This window comes from Tupaia chinensis, unplaced genomic scaffold (assembly GCF_000334495.1).
Source record: "Tupaia chinensis unplaced genomic scaffold, TupChi_1.0 Scaffold000578_2, whole genome shotgun sequence".
NCBI classification, from domain to species: Eukaryota; Metazoa; Chordata; class Mammalia; order Scandentia; family Tupaiidae; genus Tupaia; species Tupaia belangeri.
The window spans coordinates 7060926-7071326 of NW_006160094.1; the positions used below are offsets into that span (position 1 = coordinate 7060926).

Below are 10401 nucleotides of genomic sequence, written 5' to 3' on the forward strand. Positions count from 1 at the left end.
TGTCTTGTCTCTCTGTCTCTCTCTGTATTTCTGGTGAGCACACGTGCCCTATAGCAAAATCCTTAAAAAAAAAAAAAAAAAAAGTTTAATTTTGACCAGAGAGGGACAGAGTGAGAGAGAGAGAAAGTGAGAAAGCAAGCTGCCAGGTCCAGAATTCGAACCGTGGTCGGCCATGTGGAAGTGCCCTTAACCATCATACCACCTGCCCACCCCTGGCAGCTTGCTTTCTCACTTTCCCCCTTTTTCTGTTTCTCTCTGGTGAGCACACATACCCTATAGAAAAAAATTTAAAAAAAATACATAAAATTAAATAAATAAAAATTTTTAAATAAAAGGAGGTATAGAAAAGTCCCCCAAGCTACACCTGCAACTCGTGTGCACAGGAGCATAACTATGTGTGCAGAGACGTGCTTATGCTACTCCTGTCTCGCTCCGGGCCGTCGGGTAGCTCCGCCCTGGACGAAGGATGGACGCCAGGCTGTGGGGAAAGGTCTGAGTCAGCTTCTCTGCCTGACGCTCCTGCCACTGCCACTGGGCACGTGTCAGCCTTGCCGGCGAGGTCCGGGTGTCCCGGCCGATCCCTACTCTCTGAGGCTGAGTTCGTGGAAGCGAGGGTCTCAGTCTCCAGGGAGAGCCAGCAGCCCCCAAGGAGCAGAGGGCTGGGGAGAGCCCTCCGGGCCCCATTTAGAAGGAGGGCACCCCGATAACAAGATCAGCGAGGGCCCGCGGCCCCCAAGCTCCACACCCCTCCAACCCTCTACCTTTCGGCATGTCCCGTAGGATGTGGAAGACCTCGCTCTGCTCGATGAGGCGCCTGGCCCTGAAGAAGTGCATGCTGGGCGGGAACTGGCGCGTCCTCACCGCCTGCCTGAACTCCTTCTCCTTGAGCGCCATGAGCCTGGCGTTGGCCGCCTCCTCCTGCTCGTTCAGGTCCATCTGCCCCCCCAGCTGCAGCGCCCTCTCCCGCAGGATCAGGATATGCCGGTCTTCTTCCAGGCGCTCGTCTGAGCTGCAGAAGGCCATCACCACTGCCACCAGCAGGAGGAGCGGGAGGAGCAGGGCTCGCGACCAGGGCGACGGGCCACCTGCCAACATCTGGGGGTCTGGAGGACGAAGCTGCTCAGCTGGAACCCTGCCGGCCTGGAAAGGGCAGTGGGGAAGGGAAGGCCTCAGCCGGGAACCCAGGCGGGCTTCTCCCACACTCCCCGGATCCTGGGAGGACGGGTGTTGAAGGCCGCTCTCCAGAGCGCAGAGAAAAGCTGACTTGGCCCACCAGGAGCAAAGACCATGTCCTGGGCGACCTCAGGACAATCTCAAAGTGGTGTCGGTCTTCAACCGTGAGACACTGGGACACTCCTGTTTATGGGCCTGTGTCTTCACCTGCAGAAAGGGTGACTCGGACTAGCTCCCTGGCTCTCACAGTGCTACGCGTGTGGCGTTGGTGACCAAGACTTGATTTTAGGAGATGCACGCAGGGATGTGAATCCTCTCAATTGATCTGTAGTTTTAACATGGGAGTCAGCACGCCAGACCCATGACGTCACGACTACCATTGTTCTGGCTGAATACATAATGATTGGGACTAGCAGATGGTGAAATGGTTACATCGCTGGACTCCCAAGCAGTCAGCTGCGGTTTGAGTCCCAGACCAGGCGGCTCAAAATTCACATGTGTGCACGTGCCCAAAATTCAAGAGGAGAATGGAGGAGAAGGGATGGCAGCATGGCCATCCCTCCACCCCCCCCTCATTTCTCGCTTTCTGTCTCTCTGTCTCTCTGTCTCTCTGGTGCACACATGCGCCCTATAGCAGAAACCTCTCCAAAAATAAAAAATAAACAAATAAACAAAAAGAAAAGAAAAAGAAAAAAATATATTTTATTGGGGCTAGCAGGTGATATAGTAGTTAAAGGGGCAGGACTCCCACATGGCCAATGGCAGTTCGAGTCCCAGACCTGGTGGCTTGCTTTCTCACTTTCCCTTTCTCTCTCTCTCTCTGGTCAAATTGAAAAATAATAATGATAATAAATGAAATTAAATAAATAAATATTTTAAAAATAATTATTTTATTTAACTTTATTTATTTACTTACTAAGTATTTTAAATTTGACCAAAGAGGGACAGAGCGAGAGAGAGAGAGAGCGAGAATGAGAGAGAGAGAGAGTGAGAAAGTAAGCCGTCAGGCCCAGGACTCGAACCGCTGTCAGCTATGTAAGAATCCAGTGCCCTTAACCACCATACAACCTACTGGCTCCAAGAGGGAAATTTTTAAAGAACTATTTTATTTATTATTTTAAATTTTGACCGGAGAGAGAACGATGGAAAGTGTCCCCAACCACCACATCCTCTGCCAGTCCACAAGAGGGAATTTTAAGAAGGAACTGAGGGACTGGCAGGTGGTGCTGTGGTTTAGGTAATGGACTCCCACATGGCCAAACACGGTTTAAATCCCAGACCTGGTCTCTCTCTCTCTCTCTCTCTCCCTCCCCCTCCCTGGTGAGGTGCACATGCAAATGAATAGGGGCCAGCAGGTGGCATGGTGGTAAAGGTGCTGCATTCCCACAAGACTGACCATAAATTGCAAAGAATTGTTATGTCCAAATTCCTGAATAAATGTATGCTTTCATTTCTCTTGGCTGAAAAAAATCTAGCCATGTAATGACTAAGACAAAAGATATGTATACGTTTTCAAAGTGATAGTGAGGTTTTTATTCCTAACAGTCATGCGTGGTAATTCTTCTTTCATATATTAGTCAGCAGTTGCCATGATCAGTCTTCTAATGTTAGACATTCTAATAGAAGTATATGGGGCACATTTATTATATATTTTTAATTTGCCAGAGAGAACATATGCTCACCAAAGAGAAAGAGAGACAGAGAGAGAGAGAGAGAGACAGAAAGAGAGAGATGGAAAGTGAGAACCCTCCCCCAATGATAACTAATCACACTACATTTCTTTCTCCTCTGTTTCTCCTTTTGGGATTTGGGGCATATATGTACGTGAACCTAGTGTATTTTTTCAACCTTTCAGGTCCAGGACCCAAACTACATATTCAGGGGCAGGCAGGTAGATAGTGGTTAAGGCACTGGACTCCCACATGGCTGACCAAGGCTCGAGTCCTGGATCTGGTGGCTTACTTTCTCCTTTTCCCTTTCTCTCTCTCTGACCAAATTACAAAATAATATAATTAATTAATTAATTAATTAATTCCTTTTGTCTTAACAAATGGAGGAACTGATAGCCACGTCCTCACGGTTCTGGTAGGGGCCGTCCTTCCCAAGTCAAAGACCAGGCTCTGAAGACCCTCCATCTTTATAAGCCCCCCACGCCCCTCTCAGGCTGTGACACCCTCGCCACCACCCCAACGCCCCTCCCTGCATGCTCCAGCTGATGCCGCTTCCCTTGTCCCTCTCTTCCTAGTGACACCTGTAGGCCACCAAGAGCCAGTCTCCAAGTGCATCCTCTCCAGAAGGACCGAGAACACCTGTGTCCCCACAGCTGGAGGCGCCCGGCTGCCGGACAGTTTATCTGCAGCTGGTTAAGGCTAGCCAGGTCGCACAGGCTGGGTCACATGGAGCAGGCGGCCCTGCGAGCCCCAGGGCAGTCCTGGTGCCCTGCCGGCACACTTCCCTTTTGCCCTGCAGCCTGCACAGCCCGAGAGGGCCTTTGTCTCCAGACCTAGAGAAGAGCCCCCAGCACCTGTGGCTCCATCCTCAGCCCAGGACCATTTTCAAGCCCTTCCCGGGAAGTGTCGCGCCAGCCACTGTGGGGTGGGGAAGGGCGTGGCAGGTAAACAGGGCAGGCGCCTGCAATCTCCCAGCCCAGCTCCACCCAGACCCCCAGGGACCCCAGCTACCTCGGAGCAGCTCCAGAAACAGCAGCCTGTCCCCGGGTACCCCAACAGCTGTGTGGGAAGCACTGGAGAGCTCCCCGGCTGTTCCACTTCCCATGGGTGTTCTCACTTCCCTACAGCTCTGGGGCCAGCCGCGGTGACCCGTGTGCACTCGCAGGTCTCTCCGCCTTTGCGGTTGAACCACCCTGTCCCTGTACCTGGGGGTCTCCTATCTGTGTGCTGGGGTCCTGTGTGTGTGTGTCCATGTTTGTGAAGCCATGTGTGCACACGTATGTGCACACATGTGTATGTGGGGAGTGTATGCGCGAGCGGGCTTACGTGTGTTTGGAGGACGCGCTACCCACGTGAGTTCCCCGAAGGTCCAGAACACGGGCTTGGACCAGCAGCAGTAGCACGAGGCTCTCTGGGAGCGTCCAGCACAGCACAAGGGCAGGGCAGGACGGGCAGGGCGCATATGCCAGGGAAGAAAATGAAGGTGTTTGGGGAAGTCAGAGCCGGTGGGTGTGCTGGGGAAGCAGGCGGGAACAAAGGCTCCGAGCAGTGGGGGGCCGGAGCCCCAGAGCCCAGACCTCGCCTTGCACTCTGGGCCGCTCTTGCCTTGTTTGCCGTGTGGTCGTGGCCATGTCGTGTAAACTCCACGCTGCAGATTCCGGATCTGAAGATAATGGGGACACAGTATCCTCCATGTGCCCGCCCTCAGCATGGTGGTCTAAGCAGCTGATCCCACGTGACCGACCACGGCTTGCGTTCCCTGGGCCTGTGCGCAACTGTGCCCAAACTCTCGAGAGGAGGGAGGAATGGAGGAGAAAGGGCTTTTCTGTCTCTCTTCTCTCTGGAGCGTGCAGACACCATCCAGCAAAATTAAAAAAATAAAGTGCCTACCTATTGTGAGGGTTAAATGAAGCATGCGTGCGAAGTGCCCGGTGCCCACACGTGTCACCGCGAGATGCATCCCCCAGGCCCGCCTGGGACTGAAAACCACAGGACAGCACCAAGCCTTCTCGGTGTCCACAGGGGTCTATGTCCGGCCGTGCACCCCACTCTCCATTCTCACTAAGTCTTGCTCCCCCAAATCACCCACCAACACACAGCTTCTCATCCTGCAGCTCCCGCCCATCCCGGAACCTCGGACTCCTTGTTGCTATTTCATTTTTTCCAAAAAGCGAAAATGTCATTCATTTAATAAACTAAAAGAAATTCAAAAGTGAACGCTTAGTGGCGACATTTGCAGTCCTTGGTCAACGGCAGGGGAACAGAAGGCCCGGAGGCAGGGAGTGAAGACTAAGAAAATCTACTAGATCAGAGGGGAAAGGGGATTACTGACTTTTTAGTTCCAGATCAGAGCTAAAGATAAAGTTGCTTTCCGGGAACTTTGGCTAGGTGGGAGCTGACCCTGGTCCGCGTCCGCGTCCGCATCCGGAAGGCGGCTCTGGGCCCCAGGTCGTGCTGGCAGGGCTGGCCACTGGAGCACCAGGCAGACACCACCAGGCCAGGAGCTGGGCCAGCCCGCAGCAGAGGCGGCGTGGCTGCGCACATACCTGGACAGGGGATCTGCCACCAGGAGTCCAAGCAGGGCCACGGAAGGCTGAGCGGCAGGCTCCGCAGACCGCGGGGACAGGGCCACTCGTCCAGAGCCAGCCTCTTGGCCTGTGGTGGCCACAACAGCCCCCGGAGGCCTTTTGTAGCGGCAGTCACCTCTGGGTAGGGGCCGCCCCTCTGGGTGTGGCTCTGAGCATTGTCCGGCAGAGGAGGTGTGATGCATGGCCATGGGGCGGCAGGTGTAAGGGGAGGCCGCTCTGCCGACTGCTGCCAAGCGTGGAGACGGCAGAACCAAGACTCCCTGTTCTCTGCCCATTGTGGACGGCAGCCTCGGGACACGCCGGGCATTGTGTTCTGAGTCCGGGGTCAGCAGGGCAGAGAGGACCCGGCCATCTTCTGGTGACCATCCAGCTAAATCTCAAAGGAGGGGCGCCTGAAAGGCGGGTGTGTGAAGACTCCAGAGCTGGAGACTGGAGAGGTTTTCAGAATTAAATAGTCTACAGCTACACAGATACTGAGAGGGGTTTTCTTTCGTTCCTCTTTTATTATCCTATTATTATCATTATTTATTATAAAATAGTATTTAACTTTATTTATTTATTTTGACTAGAGAGGGACAGAACAAGAGAGAGAAAGTGGGAAAACAAGATGCCAGGTCCAGGACTTGAACCGCTGTCGATCTTAACCACCACACAACCTGCCAGGTCTTCTTTTTTTCTTTTTTTTGAGAGAGATTTTTGCCATAGGGCTTGTGTGCTTTCCAGAGAGACTGAGAACTCACCCTCCAGGGAGAATGGCCATACCACAATCCCTTCTCCATTCTCCTCTCAGGATTTTGGGCACACCCGCACACGTGGTCTGGGGCTAGAACCCAGGTCTCTGGGGCTAGAACCCAAGGTCTGGCAGCACCTTACTCACTGCGCCACCTGCAGGCCCTGGAGGGGTTTGCGTTGAACTAGCTCTTTCTCCCCACCAGTGCCGGGACTTAAGTGACTCGTGCAGTCGCTGGGCAACCTGCAGCAGAGAGCAGGGCCGTCCCTACAGAGTCGAGTTAAAGTGTATACACGCCGTTCTTAGAAGAGAGAGAAGAGGCCCTGGGTCAGGGGTAGTGTGGTGGTAAGGTGCTGGATTCCCACAGGGCAACCAAGGCTGGAGTCCCAGACCCAAAGGCCTGAAAATCACAACAAATAGGGGCTGGCAGGTGGCATGGTGCTCAGGGCACTCAATTCCCACATAGCCAACTGCGACTCAAGTCCCAGATGTGACAGCTTGCTTTCTCACTTTCCCTCTCTCTCTGGTCAAATTAAAAATAAATAAATATGTGACAGAGTGAGAGAGAGAGGGAAAGTGAGAAAGCAAGCTGCCAGGCCCAGGACTTGAACTGCGGTTGGCCATGTAGGAGCCCAGCACCCTTAACCACCGTGCTACCTGCTGGCCCCTAATAAAATAATTCTAAAAAAAAGTTTTATGGGAACCAGCAGTTAGCGTAATGGCTATGTCGCTGGACTCCCACGTAGTCGACCGCGGTTCACATCCAGGACCTGGTGGCTTAAACTCACGCCGGGCACGTATGCGTGCATGCCCAAGATCCTGAGAGGAGAATGGAGGAGAAGGGATTGCGGCGTGACCATCCTCCCGGGGGGGTGATTTCTCACTTTCTGTCTCTATGTCTCTCTCTGTCTGTCTGGCAAGCGCACGAACGCTATAACAAAAACCTCTCCAAAAAAAAAAAAGTTTTATAACAAATAGATAAATGCATGTTTAAACAAAAATAAGATGCTCTGACCCTCAGTTAAGAAAACGGACATGGGGGACCAGGAGGTGGTGTGGTGGTTAGGGTGCTGGACACTCCCACATGGCTGACCACAGTTCACATCCTGGACCTGGTGGCTTGGTTTCTTTCTCTCTCTCTCTGGACGAATTAAAATAAATGAATGAATAAATAAATAATTATTTTTTTAAAAAGGAAAGAAAGCGGACATGGTCATTGCTGAGGCCCGTTGGGAATGACCTGCGTACTTACACGGTACTGGGCGGCTGGAGCGTCATGGCGAGAAGCACAGGATAAGCGTCAGGACTTTGCCGACAGCCCAACGGGAGCTCATTTAACGGGGCTGTGAGTTACAAGGTCGCCGAAGCTGCTCCCATTTGACAGAGGAAGCACCTGGAGGGTTGGCTCTGGCCCCAAGCAGGTCTCTGGGCTGGCAGCAGATGGAGCAGACTCGCCCAGCTAGGTTCCGCTGCGTCCCTTCCCTCACCTTCCCTCCTCACAAGGGTACGAAGGGACACGGACCGGGGTGGGGGGGGTTGGGGGGGGCTGTGCCAGGGCACCTCAGCACAGGGCAGTGAATCCCATCTGCAAACACAGGACATGGGGACAGGCATGACCAGGCAGGAATGAGGCAATTTTCCAGATACTGAGAGACAGCGTGCGTGCGAGTGTGGGCATGCACGGATTTACCCAGAGAGACAGAGCCAGAGGGAGGAAGGGGTTTCCCTTCTCCATTTCTTCATCCTGTCGGGATTTGGGGCGCACATACCAACAGGCCCAGCGTAATTTTCTTTCAGGTATTATTTATTTTATTTTATTTTATTTATCATTATTGATATTTTTGAATGTGCTATGGGGCACACATGCTCACCAGAGAGAGAGACAGACAGAGAGACAAAGTGAGAAAGCAAGCTGCCTAGTCCAGGACTCTAACCGTCATCGACTGTGTGAGTTTTAAGCCACCGGGTCTGGGACGTGAACCGTGGTCGACTACGTGGGAATCCAGTGACATAGCTATTACGCTAACTGCTGGTCCCCTGTGTGCCTAAAATCTTGAGAGGAGAATGGAGGGAAGCGATTATGGCATGGCCATGCCCCCTGGGGGTGATTTCTTGCTTTCTGTCTCTGTTTCTCTCTCAAGCACACACTATAGCAAAAATCTTCTCTAAAATAACAACAATAATAATAAATAAAATTAAAAACAAGTAATTCTTAGGACCAGCAGATGGTGTATTGGTTATGTCGTTGGACTCCCAGATGGCCGACCATGTTTCAAGTCCTGGACCCGATAGTTTCAAAATCACACAGGGCGCATGTGTGTATGTGCCCAAGATCCCAGGAGGAGAATGGAAAGGGATTGCTTCATGGCCATTGCCCTGGGGGCGATTTCTCACTTTCCCTCACTAAGTCCGTCTCTCTTTTTCTCTAGTGAATTCACGCTCCCTAGGGCTAAAACCTCTAAAATATAATAATAGGGGCCAGCAGGTGGCATGGTGGTTAAGGGCACTGGACTCCCACATGGAAATAGCGGTTTGAGCCTAGGACCTGGTGGCTTGGTTTCTTACTTTCCCCCTCTCCCTCTCTGGTCCAATTAAAATGAATAAATAAGTAAAATAAAGTTGAACAAATAATTATTTAAAAAATAATAACAGGGACCAGCAGTTGGTGTAATGGCTATGTCGCTGGACTCCCATGTGGTTGACCACAGTTCGAGTCCTGAACACAGTGACTTAAACTCATGCCGGGCACATGTTGCGTGCGTGCCCAGGATCCCGAAGGAGAATGGAGGAGAGGAGAAGGGATTGCGGTGTGGCCATCTCCCCGCCGGGGGCGGGGGGGATTTCTCACTTTCTGTCTCTCTGTCTTTCTGGAGAGCATACGTGCCCTATAGCCAAAACCTCTTAAAAAATAGAATAATAATAATAAAAAACAAATAATAATCCTTTTTCAAGTAATTATTTTATTGAACTGTATTTATTTATTTATTTATTTAAATTTGACCAGAGAGGGACAGAGTGAAAGAGTGAGAGAGCAAGTGAGAAAGCAAGCCACTGGGTCCAGGACTCAAACTGCGGTTGGCCATGTGAGAGTCCAGTACCCTTAACCACCATGCGATCTGCTGGCCCTAATAATAATTCTTTAAAAAAAATTTTGTTGTTTTAAGATTTTTGCTATAGGGTGTGTGGGCTCACCAGAGAGACAGAGAGACAGAAATTGAGAGACCAGGTCTAGTACTTGAAATGTGGTCAGCCATGTGGGAGTCCAATGTCCTTAACTACTGTCCCACCTGCCGGCCTCTCTTTTTTTTAAAGAATTATTTTTATGTAACTTTATTTATTTATTCATTTTAATTTGACCAGAAGGGAACAGAGCAAGAGAGAGAAAGAGCGAGAGAGAGGGAAAGTGAGAAAGCAAGCTGCCAGGTCTGGGACTCGAACCACGGTTGGTCACGCTTGAGCCCAGCGCCCTTAACCACCACACCACTTGCCTGCCCCCTCCAATAAAAATGTCTAAAGCTATAATGTAGGGGCAGCTGGTGGCATGGCCAACTCTGTAATTTGAGTCCCTGACCCAGTGGCTTTGAAAACATGGCAGGTAAGGGACCAGCAGTTAGCGTAATGGCTATGTCGCTGGACTCCCACGTAGTCGACCACGGTTCACGTCCCAGACCCGGTGGCTTAAACTCACGCCGGGCGCGTGTGCATGCGTGCCCAAGATCCCAAGAGGAGAATGGAGGAGAAGGGACTGCAGCATGGCCATCCCCCCTGGGGGGTGATTTCTAGCTTTCTGTCTCTCTGTCTCTCTCTGTCTGTCTGGCGAGTGCATGCACCCTATAGCAAAAACCTCTCCAAAAAAAAAAAAAAAGATTTTAGGCACACACATACTCACCCCCAGTGTGAATTTCAAGCCACCTGTCTGGGACTTGAACCTTGGTCTACCACGTGGGAATCCAGTTCCTTAACCACTACAACCACCTGTTGGATCCCCTTTTTTTTTCTAAGAATAATTTTCTTTAACTTTACTTATTTATTTATTTATTTTAATTTGACCAGAGAGGGACAGAATGAGAGAGAGAAAGAGAAAGTGAGAAAGTAAGCTGCCAACTCCAGGACTTGAACCATGGTCAGCCATGTGGGAGTCCAGCACCCTTAAACACCATGCTACCTGCCAGCCCCTGCGTCTCTCTTTTTTTTTTTTTTTTTTGAGGGGTTTTCCCTATAGGGCGCATGCACTCGCCCA

General features: G+C 51.3%; 1 protein-coding gene across 2 annotated transcripts in view; it reads right to left on the reverse strand.

Moving 5' to 3' along the window:
- Nucleotides 1-3940, reverse strand: part of ADA2 (adenosine deaminase 2) — a 48206-nt gene extending 44266 nt beyond the window's left edge. For both annotated transcript variants that reach the window (XM_027775656.1, XM_014591484.2), the window contains exons 1-2: nucleotides 3855-3940; nucleotides 762-1140 (exon numbers count right to left, since the gene is read on the reverse strand). In XM_027775656.1, coding sequence (XP_027631457.1) covers nucleotides 762-1095 — 334 coding nt within the window. In that variant the 5' untranslated portion in view covers nucleotides 1096-1140; nucleotides 3855-3940. The remainder of the gene's footprint in view (nucleotides 1-761; nucleotides 1141-3854) is intronic.
- Nucleotides 3941-10401: the final 6461 nt, after the last annotated feature.